The sequence below is a fragment of the Chiloscyllium punctatum genome, chromosome 6 (genome assembly GCF_047496795.1).
Source record: "Chiloscyllium punctatum isolate Juve2018m chromosome 6, sChiPun1.3, whole genome shotgun sequence".
In the NCBI taxonomy this organism is placed as follows: domain Eukaryota; kingdom Metazoa; phylum Chordata; class Chondrichthyes; order Orectolobiformes; family Hemiscylliidae; genus Chiloscyllium; species Chiloscyllium punctatum.
Window position 1 is genome coordinate 66,662,048 of NC_092744.1, and position 16,205 is coordinate 66,678,252.

The 16,205-nt window shown below is 39.8% G+C and overlaps 1 protein-coding gene across 1 annotated transcript in view; it reads left to right on the forward strand.

The window, feature by feature from the left end:
* Positions 1–16,205, forward strand: part of LOC140479042 (uncharacterized) — an 84,256-nt gene that overhangs the window by 55,409 nt on the left and 12,642 nt on the right. Inside the window, exons 21-26 of the mRNA XM_072572832.1 lie at positions 111–206; positions 456–566; positions 3,419–3,550; positions 5,986–6,035; positions 6,182–6,237; positions 14,115–14,366. Of these exons, the coding sequence (XP_072428933.1) occupies positions 111–206; positions 456–566; positions 3,419–3,550; positions 5,986–6,035; positions 6,182–6,237; positions 14,115–14,366 (697 nt within the window). The remainder of the gene's footprint in view (positions 1–110; positions 207–455; positions 567–3,418; positions 3,551–5,985; positions 6,036–6,181; positions 6,238–14,114; positions 14,367–16,205) is intronic.

The following is a 16,205-nucleotide window of genomic DNA, read 5'->3' on the forward strand; positions in this document are numbered from 1 at the left end:
TTTGCGTCCACATCCATCCAACCACAAACTTCTCAACGCACAGTACCCTCTGCACTGAGCTCCCTTGAGACCACGGTTTGACTTTGACAAACATCTGGTATGTTTTTCAGAATATACCGTGCATTTGCACTTGTTCTGATGGCACAGAGAGGGCAGATGTGTCTGGCCACTCCATGGCTGAACACCTCACAGGAGGATCTGTGAAGGTGAACTTCATTTCTTTATTTTTATGTTGTTTAAGATGGCGCTGGAGTGCAGCAATACTATACAACGCTTTTCACTATTATGTAACAAAGTACACCTGACAATAAATCAATCAAATCAAATCAACTCAAATCAAATATCAATTTCTAAGATTCTACAGTGATTATGAAAATTTCAGCAGAAAGTTCTTTCCAAGAAGTATAGTGCCATTACTGTCCACTGAACAGAATTAAATTGACCGTTTTCCATAGGGAACTGGGGGTACAGCAATGACAAAAGCAACACAGCTGGAACCAGGGTTATCACACGGAAATGATGAATCTAATACAAGCCAGAATCCACAAGAAGATAAGGACCAGGAGGTAAGAAGTACTCTACATGGTAATCAAACATGGCACAATGTCTGTCTGAGGCACCTTAATATTTATGAGCTTGTTATATTGAACATTTTCACTCATGAGAAATGCTCTTTTTGATAAGTTGTTGTCCTTTCTTATGCATCTTAACGTTCTATCATTGGAGCTCTTAACTTGATGGTGGGTAGATTCTGTCACGTTGTCATGAACTATATCTCAAAAATGTCGATGTATTCCCTCCTTCTTTTCTAGCATGTACTAGATCATTCCGATTGTTTTTTATTACTTTTTTTCACCAACAAACACCACCACAACAAGATGTATTATTATAGCCCTCATCCATCATAAATGCACCGTGCAACTGTTCATGTGAAATTGCTAACACTTCATTGTTAGTGAGGATGGGATTCAAAGCATTGTTAAAAAACTTGTGCTAATTTGGAGGGGCACTCCTCGATGCTGATAAAGTCAGTAACCTTTCTGATAGGTCTGACAATGCACCACACATTTCTGTGCGCTTCCATAACCATTTCTCGGCTTATTACTCCAGAGAAGTTGGTGTCAAGGGTGGGTGCTGGAAAAGCACGGGCAGGTCAGACAGCATCTGAGGAGCAGGAGAATCAATGTTTCGGGCATAAGCATCGTTCCTGATGAAGGGCTTATGCCCGTAACATTGATTCTCCTACTCCTCGGAAGCTGCCTGACCTGCTTTGCTTTTCCAGCACCACACTCTCAATTCTGATTTCCAGCATCTGCAGTCCTCACTTTCTCCTCAGATAAGTTGGTGACAGGTATCTTGGATAATTTCCTCCTCCTGCAAGCACACTTGTGAATTTTTGAAAAATTCTGCCCTTTCAGTTTCATTGTCATGTCCTTCTCTGTGGTTGCTTTCAAAGATTAGTTGAGAAACCAGTCCTGAGTTCAGCATTGTGTGTATTTTTTAATTCATTCATGGGATTTAGATGTCATTTGCTGAACCAGCATTTATTGCCTATTTCTCGTTCCCCTTGAGAAGGTCGTGGTGAGCTGCCTTCTTGAACTGCTGCAATTCATTTGGTGAAGGTACACTCACATTGAGTTATAGAGTCATAGAGTCATAGAGATGTACAGCACAGAAACAGACCCTTCAGGCCAACTTGTCCAGGCCGACCAGATATCCCAATGCAATCTCATCCCACCTGCCAGCACCCGGCCCATAGCCCTCTAAACCCTTCCTAATCATCCTGACCTAGGTATGCTGATAGGCTGATGGTATATTTCCAAATCAGGATGGTGAGTACTTGGTTGGGAATTTGCAGGTGTACCCATTTTAATTCTGACCTTGTCTACATAGAAGGTTATGGGTTTGGAAGGTGTGGCCTGAGGAGTCTTGGTGTGTTTCGGCAATGCACCTGCTACTACGCATTGGTGATGGAAGGACTGTGTGGATGTGGTGCCAATCACTCAGGCTGCTTTATTCTGGATGATGTTAAGCTTCTTGAGTGTTGTTGAAGCTGCGCTCATCCAGGCATCATGTTCCTGACTTGTGGGACAGGATTTGAGGAGTCGAGTTACTCACTGCAGGACCCCTAACCTCTGACCTGTTTTTGTAGCCACTGTATGGCAAGTCCAGTTCAGTGTATGATCAATTTTATTTTGCAAAAATATACTTTATTCATAAAAACAGAAGTCTTTATGTGCATAGTCAATTAATTACTGAAGAGGTTCAGATCTATACAGTTTTTTGCTTACGAAGAAGGAAGCAAACATTGGTGTTTAGCTTTCCCATTTGTTACAAACAATCCAAAGGCATTTCTTAATTATGCTAGGTGCTAGGATCTATTTATATGTATCTGAGGCATTGGAAGATTTCGATAACTGAACAGACCCCATTGTACTTTGCCCACTGTGTCTTGGTGGTAGCTGCCTTAAGCTTTAGTGTGTCCCTCAGCATGTAGTAACCCCCTGGATGTTTATAGTGGGGGATTTAATGATGGTGATGTCATGGGGTGCTGGTTTGATTCTCTCTTGCTGGCACTGATTATTGCTTGGCACTAGTTTGATTGTTACTTGCCACTTGTCAGTCCAAACCGAGTTGTCCAAATCTGACTGCATTTAGACATGGACTGAGTTGTTACAAATGGTCTGAAAATTGTCTAATCATCAGCAAAGATACTCATTTCTGACTTTATGATAGAGGAACCCAGAGTGGGCGTCAATGACAAGCCATTTCAAAGGAAGTGCTGCTTGATTGCATTGTGGATGCCACATTCCATCACTTTACTAAACACTGATGGGTGATAATTGACTGGATTGGATTTGTCCTGATTTCTGTGTACAAGCCATTCCTTGGCAATCTTCCACATTGCTAGGGAGACGTCAGGGGCTATTACCTTTGCAGTATCTAGTTATCATGAGGTGCAAATCAAATTGGCTGAAGACTGGCATCTGTAATACTGGGGACCTGTAAAGAGGTGTTGTAGGCAGAATTACCCTATACCAAGAACAAATTTTAAAAAACTATTTCCTCTTTTGTTCAATTGGAAATATGAGTATTGTTCAGCTTTTCATTAAGAAATTGTTCTGTGAATTGTGGAAGGAAAAATGGCTAATTTCTTTTTCCACTTTCCTGGAGTCTCAAACGTTTGCAGATTATGATGCTGTTTCCAACTGGATTTACAAAGAGGGAGAAAAGTAACATTTAATTCATTTTTTCAAAGTTGTTAATATGTTCGGAATTAAGATTAGGTTTGATAACATTACAGCATTGCATTGATATTAAATTTCAAAGGCCTTATGAGAATTTTATGAAGTATTTTGTCTTAAGTTTAATGTGTGATGTAGTTACATTTTCATATTGTGTTTTAATTGCTTTCTAGGAGTATGCTACATACGAGCTGTTTGCAATCTGTAATCATTCTGGAGTATATGACAGCGGCCATTATGTTGCATACATTAAACCAAGCTCTTCCTGTAAATGGTATTGTTTTAATGATGCATTTGTCCACAAGGTAAATATTATTCTCGTTACTGAGACTTTCAGAGCATGCATTTTAGATTTTCCAGGAAAACTTGTCAAATATTTTACATAATCCGAATATATTTTAGAAATGTAATCTTATAAATTTCTGGATATTTTGCTGTGGATAAAATTGTACTTTTAATCCTAAATCCTTCATAGAGAAAAACCTCATTTGGAAATGAGTTCCAGAAAGTGTTGCTGCTAATTTCAAGAGAGAAATTTCACATTGTTGTAAATGCAGCAGGGGTATCTGTTGTTTTAATTTGGCACTGCTTCCTGTTCCAAATCCCACTAGTAAGACTTTGTCAAAGAGTAGCAGGCATTCAGATCCAGCAGAGATAGCATAATCTTGGATTGCCACTTTGCCATTACAAAATGGGAGTAACAAGCCAATTAGAATCAAGGTTAAATTGTCACTGAAATGTTCAGCCTACAAAGTTGGGTCACTCTTCCATTCAAAATTAACCAGTCTGGCTTCAATTATTGAGTGAAGAATAACTCTGTGGGCCGTATTAAGCCAAGCATGGAACCTACACCTGCTTTTGGTGATTGATAGACCATTCAGATGTACATCTGGCACGTTTCCTGGGAATGTGTCATTAGGTACTTTCTAAGACTGCTGCCAAAAGATATAACTTTAGACAGAAGAAGTGCCTGAGACTCTGGCTTAGAATTTGCCAAGGTGTCATGGAAAGGAGAGAAGCACTGAGATGCTAGATTCCACCATAATTTCCATGTCCCTTCCCCCAATATTTGAATGCATGTGTGTGGCCTGATTCTTCCCTTTGCTCGAAGTATTGATTATAACGATTTTGATAATACAGCTTCAGAACAGGTTCGATTAAATATATCTTTAGCAGTTTGTAAACTTATGAGATACTGGGCTGTTAGAATTAGACTTCAAAAACAGCCTTTCTGAGTTACATGAATAACTTTGACTTACATCGTCACATCGGTTTGAAAGGAATGAATAAACACAAGTACTGTATTTTAACTGGATGTCTCATTTGTTTAGCATCTTGTTTTGAATTTTAAGCAGCAGAATAGCTCCAGCTATCTTTTGTGAGGTAACTATTTGCATCATGCATTGTTAGACAGCATCCCTAATGCACAATTTCTCAGGGTGATTCAGCTGATGTGATGGAAGTTCTGTCAGCCATATAGCCCAATGACTAGCAGGTTTGTTAAAGAGCATGTCCATTCTCCCAATTGCAGCAGGCAGAATACTAACTGCTTGTAAAGCTGAGTACATAATTTTTAATGTTAAATGAACCATTCCGACAGTGCTAAGAATTAAAGGTAAAGTCGCCATAGCCTTACCAGACCAGAAGGCTGCTCTTCTATTAGAAAGAGAGGACTGGGTGATGGTTTAACCTGAGGGTCACCAGAGCTCAGGCAGGGAGAGGGGTAGAAAAGGAGAGGTCTTCATGGTGTGCTAAGAATTGTACCAACAATTGATTTAGGCTTGTTCGTCAGGCTCACAATGTAGTTCATCTATGATTGCATGGACCTATCCTCTGCAGGCAAAATGAACCTGTGCAAGCATAGGTAGTGATAGTTTCATGGTGCATTTTTCATATTAACACCTCAACCAATGAGAGTCAAATGGCCAGAGGCCTTTTTTATGCACTAAAGATTATTGTTCACTTTGAAACATGGCATTCTTCAATTTCTTGATAACTACAAGACAGCAAGATTTGTCTTTTTTAAATCTATTTTTCAGCAATCCACAATATCCTTTAGAATCATAGACTCCTTACAGTGTGGAAACAGGCCCTTCGGTCCAACAAGTCCGCACCAACCCTCTGAAGGGTAACCCACCCAGACCCATTTCACTACCCTGTTACTCTAAATTTACCCCTGACTAATGCACCTAACCTACACATCCCAGAAGACTACAGGCAATTTAGCACAGTCAATTCACCTAACCTGCACATCTTTGGATTGTGGGAGGAAACTGGAGCACCCGGAGAAGCTCCCACAGACACAGGGAGAACGTGCAAACTCCACACAGACAATCACCCAAGACTGGAATCAAACCCAGGTCCTTGGCATTGTGAGGCAGCCGCGCTAAACACTAGGCCACTGTGCCACCCTAATTTATCCTATATGCACGGTGGCACAGTGGTTAGTACTACTGCCTCACAACGCCAGCAGACCTGGGTTCAATTCCCACCTCAGGCAACTGTCTGTGTGGAGTTTGCACATTTGCCCTGTGTCTGCGTGGGTTTGCTCCAGATGCTCTGGTTTCCTCCCACAGTCCGAAAATGTGCAGGTCAGGTGAATTGGCCATGCTATATTGCCCATAGTGTTAGGTGAAGGGGTAAATGTAGGGGGGTGGGTTGCTCTTCGGAGGATTTGTTGGGCCGAAGGGCCTGTTTCCACACTGTAAGTAATCTAATCTGAAACTTTTTTATTTCACAGGAGAAAGACACTTCTGAAGAATCCTCTGGTGGTGGAAGCAATATTTCAAGGTAGTTGTGTTGTGGAATTGCCTTTCTGATTAAATCTTCCTGATTATTCCCTAGTTGCATGCTACATAAACCCTAAATGTCATTTAGAACGTAAAATTTAAGAAGAGAACTAATCTTTAACAATATATCCAATTTTTTTACCATAGCTCATCTACAGCATACATGCTAATGTACAGGAAGGAGGAAGTAAACAGCAATCAAGGTAACTGAAGCCCTCTGTACTGATGTGGTATTGATAGTTGATATAATGTGGATGAATGTGAGGTTATTCACTTTGGTTATTCAGCAAAAACAGGATTGTTATCAGAATGATGATTGATTAGAAAAGCAGGATCTGCAACAAGAACTGAGTGCCCTTCTACACCAGTTCCTGAAAGTCAGTGTGGAAGGGCAGTTGGCAGGGAAGAAAGCAAATGGTAAGTTAGTCTTCGCAGCAATGGGATTTGAGTACATGAGCAGGGCTGTCTTGCTGCAATTGTGCAGTGTCTTGGTGAGACCCCACCTGGAGCATTGTGTACAGCTTTGGTCTCCCTATCTGAGGAAGGATGTTCTGACAATGGAGGAAGTGTAACAAAGGTTTAGTAGACTGATTCTTGGGATGGCAGGACTGACAAACAAGAGGTCAAATTGATTAGCATTATATTTGCTGGAGCTCGGAGGAATGAGGGGGGAATCTCACACAAAGCTATAAAATATTAACAGGACTGCGCAGGGTGAATGTAAGAAAGATGTTCTTGATGACAGAGACTCCAGAACAGTCTATGGATATGGGGAAAGACATTTACAACTGAGATGAGAAGAAACTTCTTCACTTATAGAGTGGTGAGCCTGTGGAATTCTCTGGCCCTGAAAGTGGTTGAAAGCAAGATATTAAATGTTTCCGAGAAGGAGATAGATTTTAGGGCTAACAGATTCACAGGGACACTAAAACAGTCTAAGAATATGGATAAGAGCATTTACAACTGAAATGAGAAGAAACTTCTTCAAACATAAAGATGTGTTTCATTCAAATGCATGCAGTCATATTGGGCTCGTGTTGCTTAAAATGTAGATTAAATGTGGGGATGATTTATGCACAAGCATAATCTACACTCTGCATTCTAGGTTACTGCTACGTATTGTTCCAGCACATTTCATTAATTGTGCAGTGGACAATTTATGTGCCTCAAGTTTGCAGCCATTTATTAATATTTAATTGTATGCATTGAATATATTTACAAAACTAAATTTCCAAACTAAAATGTAAGCTAGTTCCATTTACATGCTTTGCATTTAAAATTTCTTTCCTCAAAGTATTAATTTTAAAGGTTTTGATTACACAGTTTGTGTAGAGTAGGCTAAATGAAATATATCTTTAGCAGCTTGGAAACTTATTGATTCTAGGCCAGTAAGATTTAACCTCAAAAGGAAATTTTCTGAGTTACTTGAAGAATGTTGGCTTCAATTGTCACCTTGGGTATGAAAGGAATGAGTAAAGAACGAAGTATCTTTAATTGGTCACGTCAGTTGTTCAGCATCTCACTTTGAATTATCAGCAGCAGAATAGTTCCAGGTACCTTGTGTGGGGTCAATATTTGCACATATCTATGTCAGGTTTGGTTAAACAGTCTGTGAATTAATGAATTATGACAGGTTGTATAATTGTAAATGCACATTTAGTATTTGCTTGGATATACTGCTCATTCTTTTGTTGTGTGGTTTTTGTGCCCACTCCCATCAGTTTGGATTCAAGACAATCTGATCAAAGAAGAGCTAATGTCAAGACTTATCTTAAGGCTTGGGCTTCTTTCTCAAACTCCTTATCACCTATTAAGACTAAATACTAAAATTCTTGGTATTCAGAGATGAACCAGGCTGTAATTTTACTGTTACATTGTTTAAAGACTATTCCATAAGCTCAACTGCCAAATGTTAGTCGTCCAAATGCTTCTCTGCACATATTTTCAACTGTAACCTCACTTAACTTCAGGATCCTGCCAAGCTCTCCAGGTAGTTCTCATCTCTCTCCTATAATTCTGCCCACATTGTACTATTTATGCCTTGTGAGAAACAGATCTCTGATACCATTGTACTGTCACTACAGAGTCCTAAAGCCCGTAGACAACACACAACAGCCTATGATCTAATCACTGGGGATCAATTAAACCCACAATATATTTTATACAAGTGGGCAGCAGGCAAAAATGCAGCTATTGACCTAAATTTAGAGCTCATATATTTTAAACATAAGAACATAAGTACTAGCAATATGAGTAAGCAGTTCAAGCCCTCGAGCCCGCTACATGAGTTGAAATGTTCATGGCTGATTTCATCTATTCCTTAACACCACTTTTCTGCTACAAAACCCTTCAACTATTATGAATTTAAAAACCTATCTCCTCATTGAATTTAGTCAATGTTCCAGCATCTACTGTACTCTGGGATAGTGAATTCCTCAGATTCACGATCCTTTGAAAGAAATAGTTTCTCCTCATATCTGTTTTAAATCTGCTACCACTTGTCCTAAAAGTACGATCTCTCATTTTAGGTTGCTCCACAAGAGGAAACATCCTCTCCACATCTACTTTTTTGATTCCCTTTAACATCTTGTATACCTCAATTGTATTTCCTCTTATTTTTCCTAAAGCCTAGGAAACATAGGCCTAAAGCATTCAATCTGTCCTCATAAGATAAACCCCTCGCCTCTGAAATTAATCTGGTGAGCCTACTCTGAAATATTTCAAATGTAACTCATCCCTCCTCAAGCAAGAGAACCAAAACTGAATATAATGTTCCATGTGCACTCGTACAAGTGCCTGCCATAGTTGCAGCAACATTTCCCTACTTTTTCCACTAATACTTTAGCAATGGAAGTCAAATTTCCATTTGCCTTCCTTATTACCCGATATACTTGCAAACTAGTTTTCTGTGATGCATGCATGAGTTAATTCACATTCCTCTACATTAAAGCACTCTGAAGTTTCTCTTCGTTCAGATAATAATAAATTGCCTTTCTATTCTTCGGACCAAAATGGCCTCACATTTATTCATGTTAAACTCCATCTGCCAAATTTTAATCCATTCACCTCACTGATCCATATCAATTTGTAATTTTCTTATTTCTTTATTGCAGCTGACTTTTCCTCCGTTTTAGTGCCATCTGCAAAATTAGCTATAATATCTTCAATCCCTGCATCCAAGTTATTAATATAGATTGTATCTAGTCACAGCCCAAGGAGTGAACCTTGTGGCACCCCACTTGCCAACCAGATAAAGACCCAAATTTTTCCAACTCTCTGCTTTCTGTTGCTTAGCTATAACTCTCTCCAAGCTAATAAATATGATCTTACACTGTGTATTAAGTTTTTGTGCGACACATTATCAAATGTCTTCTGGAAGTCCAAAGTCACATCTTGAAGAACTCTAGCAAATTATTAAACATGATATACCCTTCATAAAACCATGCTGACTCTGATGGATTGCATTTTGACTTTCTAAATGTCTTGCTATTAATTCCCTTAATAATAGATTTGAACAATTTTCGAACAGACTTTAATCTAACCAATCTATAGTTTCCTAATTTCTGCCTCCCTCTTATATTAGCATTTTCCAATCCACTGGAACTCTTTCCATATCCAGGGATTTTGGAATATTATAACCAATGGATCCACTGTCTCTCCAGCCACTTCTTCTATAACTGAGGATCTAAAAGTCACGATGCTCCCGATGTGGTCTTCTCTACATCGGTGAGACCAAGCGTAAACTCAGGGCATGTTTCTCCAAGCATCTCAGCCAGGCCCACAGAGGCCGACCTGACCTCCCAGTTTCTGCCCATTCTAATTCCCCTTCCCACTCCCTTTCCGACATAACCATCCTTGGCCTTCTTCATTGTCACGAATCAGACTGCAAATTGGAGGAATAATACCTCATCTTCGCCTGGGCAGCCTGCAGCCCAGAGGACTCAACATTGTTTCAATGAGTTCTCCTGTTTCAGTAACCTTCTTCCCCATCCCCTGCCTCCCTTTCCAGGCCCTCTCCCTCCCTTCCATTCCTCTGATCGACCCTTCCTGCCAGCTACCAACCAGATTTATTCCTTCCTTCCATTGACCAACTGGGTTGTACCCTCTACCAGTGTTCACCTCATATACTCCCCCCCACCACCCCATCTACAGCTCCCTTTACACCCACCCCCAATCCTGAAGAAGGGTTACATCTGAATCATTGCCTTCTCCACCTCCTGATGCTGCCTGGCTTGCTATGTTCTACTAGCCTCCTGCCTGTCTATCTTGGATTCCAACATCTGCTTTTTTTTGTCTCTGATAGCTGATCAAGCAGTTTAATCAATTGACATAAATACTCTTCCTAGGATTGGCCAAAGTCAACAAAATTACATGATCTTTGAATAACTTGATTGGTAAATAATTGGAGTGTTGCTGCTACATTTTTTGTTGTCCCAAATGGCTCAACTTTACATTGATAAAGCCCATCAAATATTATGAAAGCCAGTCTTTCTTTGGCTCTATCAGTCAATAGAACTTGCCAATAACTTTATTATGTTAATTTGTTTTCATGACAATTTGGGTGTGTCCAAATTATTCAATGCAGTTTTCCAATCTTGGAACAGAATCGAGTCCATTGTTTTGACCACAACGATTCTGCATTGATTATTGCAAAATCATTATGGCCCATCTGGTTTCAGAAGCAGCGAGATCAGTGAGCTCTGCCTCTATGACTCAGTTCAATATTCTCCATCATGAACTTAATCTCTTCACTCACTTGAGATAATATCTCTCAATTAAATCAGTAAAGGTGTTTTATAGATAATACACTCCCCCATATTAACAGTTGACCTGGTGTATTCATAAAAATTGATCTGAAATTCTGTATGAACCTACAATAATATAAGTCAGCTCAGTAATCTTCTGTATAGAACATGCTATCTAACTTTTGAGCACCTCCATATCTTCAAATCAGATTGCTGGAGGATCATTATCTACATTTTCAATTTCTGACTCATTCTCCAATTGTACTGATACTTTTCTTTTGCTATTTCCACTTTTGTAAGCATATTCTCCTCCTGATTATTAATCTGTTATGATATCTTTATAACATGTTAGCATGACACACTCACTGATTCTTTATCCTGTCTGGAGCACTCACTACATGATTGATTTGATAAGGTCTAGTGACCCATGCTTTTATTGATTCCCCAAGACTCATAACCACACAAACACATTGTCATGCACAACAGAACTTTTGAACTTTGGCTTTTTTTATTCGTTTTAATTTTTGTTTGCTGGGCTGCCTTCAAATGCTCTTTAACAAATTTACATGCTTTGTTCAGTTTCAATCTGAAATTTTTAAAAAATAGATTAAAAGTGTAGTTACTTGAACTTTTACGTGATGGTATATCCTTGGATTATCCATATATTTTAACTAACGTTTCAATTAGGATATCCATATCTTGTAAAAACAATTAACTAATTTTTCAATTACCATTTTGCAGTATTTTTCATGAGAAGTACTGCTTAAGGAAATCTGAGGAAACATTTATTATTGTTAAAGTATAATGGGCTGCAACTTACATTTTTGGCGATGTGTCAATAATGATAAATTTCAGGCGTGTTTTATCTCCATGATGCGCAGTGAGTTTTCTTGTATTATTGTCTCAAACCCACCTCATTCACTACTTGTGCCAGCCCAAAGGCTCTCAGTATGTCCAATGTTAGCCCTATTTTTCCAGTCACTGTAACCAGAAGAATTTGCTGCTGCCTGGATATCCCAGCATTGTCTAACATCTTTCTCTGGTTGTTGTACATCCTGAAAAGCACTGTCAGTCCAGAATAGCTTGCACAATTTGGGACACGTCACAGATATGGCAGATAAGTGGAATTTGATGCACCACTTTGTGGGCAGGCACCTGGAGGTCCTGGAAGATGCAAAAAGGCAAGGCAAGGCAAGGCAGGGATGCCACAAGCATGGAGGCAAGCTCAAGGCAAGTGAGCTCTAAGAAAGCATGTGTGCATCGCTGAGATAGGGTCTGGTCCAGACTACGAGTTTGGTCTTTCTCCATGTGCATGTAACAAGTCTCCTTGCAATAGCATTACAATGATAGCGGCCATTCTGCCCTGAAATGCAGTTTTAAATTACAGAAGTAAGTGGTTTGGAAAAGTAACATAGGGTCCTGAGAAGCTGGCAAGTGTCATGGAACCATAGAAACTCTACAGTGTGGAAGCAGCCTTCGGCCCATCAGGTTCACCCAGACACTCAAAAGAGCATCCCACTTAGACCCACCCCACTACCCGAACCCTGTAACGCTGTCAGATGGTAGTAATTGTGGATGAGGTGTTAGTGTATCCAGTGCATTGGAGCATGCCCTGAAATATCGTATTGATGGGAGTTCCATTGAGCAATCGATGAGTTTTCTGACTTATTGTTGAGAATTCTTAGTGTCTAGTTTCCTTGCGGTGTATAGTATGGAAGGGAGCTACATATAAGTAATGGGAGGCATACATTTATTAAGGCCGATAAAAAGTATTAATCCCCATTAATAGAAAACTTGTTCCCTCTGAGCAAGACTCTGATCTCGAAGTTTGGAACTGATCTGGAAAATGTAGCTTCTCCTAATGTTGAGAAAGAGTTCCCAGTTATTTTCCACACTTCTTCCAGATTTCGCACCACAGTCCTGTATGATTTCCATTCATTGGGTTACATAGGTATTCTCTACAATGTATTAAGATCCTGAATCAATTTGTTGGATTTCTATTCAAGCTGTGTTAAAAATATCAACTTCATTCTCTTTACTTTTGTCCATTATAGTTAACTTTTAAAAAATTGTATCCAATAACTCAATTTCCAAATCATGTCCTTTTCTTCTGCTATGGGCCTGAGATCTCATCACAACACAGTCAGGAATCAATCCAGGATGTTCCTGTTGTAATATTTCAGTTTCTTTTACCTCTGTGGGTTGTTTTACCACCCATGATGAGGTTAATATTTTTGAATCTGCCAGGTTATTTCATAAAATCAAATCAAGCTCTTCTATTGGAATTTGTTTCACCATTCACAGAACAACTGCACCTACCAAGTCACTTTATAATTGGACTCTATATAATGGGACTGGTTTGTATCAGTTGACTATCCCGTTGATTGAAGTTAAATTGAAACCACAGTGTATTTTGCATGGATGGACAACAGGTTTATTGCAACTGTTGGCCCTGGTTTATCACCTCTTTATGAAAATTGCATGGCCTCACCTACACACCACCTGACAGCTGCCTGACCTCAAATGGTGTAAAGTAATTGTTGTGCTTCAGAGAGGCCAATAGCCAATGGGGCTGTTTACCGAAAAGAATTAATGTCACTGGGTACAGGACATGAAATGGCATCAGAAGCAGAAACCTTGCAGCGCTAGGTATGCCTAAGTGAGTGTTTTTTGCCCTCGAAGATCTCTTCACTTTTCCTGACAACAATCAAACCTGCTTTCAGCTGCCGAGAGAGCCACTTGCTCTTCCTAATCTGGAATAATGGCTATCGGTAGAAACGAATGAAGTAGGGATCGATATCATGTAAAATTCTTGTACTCCAAATAGATGGGGCTATTTCCCTGAAGCATCGGATGCTGAGGAGTGACCTTCCAGAAGTTTATACAATTATGAGGGGCATGGATAGGGTAAAAAGACAAGATATTTTCCCCTAGATGGGGAGTCCGAAACTAGATGGCATAGGTTCACGGTGAGAGAAGGAAAAGATTTAAAAGGGATCTAAGGTGCAATGTTTTCACAGAGAAGGTGGTGCATGTATGGAATGAGATGGCAGAGGAAGTGATGGAGGCTGATACAATTATAGCATTTAAAAGGCAGATATGTTAAGCCTGCAGACATTGAAAAGTTAAGGTCATAGTTCTATTCTGACAGCTCAGTTTCCCTGTCCACAGATGCAGCTAGAACTGCTGAGTTTCTTCAATATCTTTTGTTTTATTTCATTTTCTCAACATCAATAACATTTTACTTTTAAAATAATACCAGGTTTTCATTTAAACTGTAGCTGCTAAATATCAGATTTGTTTTATCCTTGTCATGTTTCCAATTTATTTCAAAGGAGAGAATGCAGATGAAGATGAGCAATGTAAAGGACAAACGAGAATGAGAAAATTCAGTCCGATTAGAAATGGAGGAAATAATCATGACTTTGGACAAAGCAATCCTCCTTCTGACCAAAATACAGAAGATTCATCAGAAGATATTGACATAGTAATGAAAGAGGAAAATGGGGCAGGGGGAGCAATGGAAAAGATGAGATGTGGATTGATGGCAAATGAAATTCTCCTACAAAATACAGATGGAAAAGGAGGTAAATGGATTATAAATGAGAAGGCCACTGATAGTTGAAATACTTACAACTGAGAAAACACAAAGACACCAATTTGGTTGTCTGTCAGAGTGAAAATATGGGAGTGGGTCAAGTGTGACAGCAGCAGAGCAGAGAGCAAAATTATAGAAACAAAAATAATAGTCCCACTACACTCCCACAGCCTCAGTTTAAAGTGACTGCTGACCTGCAAGTTAGAGACAGCCTGCACAGTAGGAAGGCTAATTAGAAAGCAGTTATGACACAGGGAAATGAATATGAGTGGTCCGGGAGGTAGGCCTCACTGCTCCTTTAGGCTCTGACTAACCAAGCATTTCCATTGCCTTGGAAAATCTCTTCACTCTTCCTGACAACAATCATAGCTGACTCAAACTGCTGTAAAAGCAATTAACTCTTCATTAAAGACTTGCATGAAAGTAGTCATGATCAGTGGATACGATAGGACCGATGTCAAATAAAATTCTTGAGCTCTAAATTGCCCTCAGGCTGATATTTTAAGCGTGCAGAGATTTTTCAAGTGAAGGTCAGAGGCAGACAGAAAACTGAATTCTGAGTGGGGACTTAACATGCTCAGATTTAATTGCCCATCTGTCTGTTTAGCATTGGATGTTATGACTAATGTATTGTGAATTGCAAACTGAGATTGTTGAAAATGAACAGAGATCTTAATTTTGACAATTTTGAAATAACACCATGCATAGATGTTAATTATACTTATTGGAAATGAGATTATGTGTTTTTGAAACTGTTATTTTCCCAAAATGTATCAAAGGAATGATTGCAGATCAAGAAAAACCGTAGAATGAGCAAGCAAGAATAAGCGAATCCAGTCCATTTGTAAATGGAGCAACCGGTCGAAGTCAGAGAGTGGTGGTAGATGGTAAATATTCAGCCTGCAGCCCAGTTACAAGTGGAGTTCCGCAGGGATCAGTTCTGGGTCCTCTGCTGTTTGTAATTTTTATTAATGACTTGGATGAGGGAGTCAAATGGTGGGTCAGTAAATTTGCAGATGATACGAAGATAGGTGGAATTGTGGACAGTGAGGAGGGCATTTGTCATTTGCAAAGGGACTTAGATATGATGCAGAGCTGGGCTGAGGAGTGGCAGATGGAGTTCAACCCTGCCAAGTGTGAGGTTGTCCATTTTGAAAGAACAAATAAGAATGCGGAATACAGGGTTAATGGTAGGGTTCTTAGTCAGGTGGAGGAACAGAGGGATCTTGGGGTCTATGTACATAGATCTTTGAAAGTTGCCACTCGGGTGGATAGAGTTTGTAAGAAGGCCTATGGTGTATTATCATTCATTAGCAGAGGGATTGAATTCAAGAGTCGTGAAGTGATGTTGCAGCTGTACAGGACTTTGGTTAGGCCACATTTGGAGTACTGTGTGCAGTTCTGGTCGCCTCACTTTAGGAAAGATGTGGAAGCTTTGGAGAGGGTGCAGAGAAGATTTACCAGGATGTTGCCTGGAATGGAGAATAGGTCGTACGAGGATAGTTTGAGAGTTCTCAGCCTTTTCTCGTTGGAACGGCAAAGGATGAGGGGTGACTTGATAGAGGTTTATAAGATGATCAGGGGAATAGATAGAGTAGACAGTCAGAAACTTTTTCCCCGGGTACAACAGAGTGTTACAAGGGGACATAAATTTAAGGTGAAGGGTGGAAGGTATAGGGGAGATGTCAGGGGTGGGTTCTTTACCCAGAGAGTGGTGGGGGCATGGAATGTGCTGCCCGTGGGAGTGGTAGAGTCAGAATCATTGGCGACCTTTAAGCGGCATTTAGATAGGTACATGGATGGGTGCTTAATCTAGGATAGAAGTTCA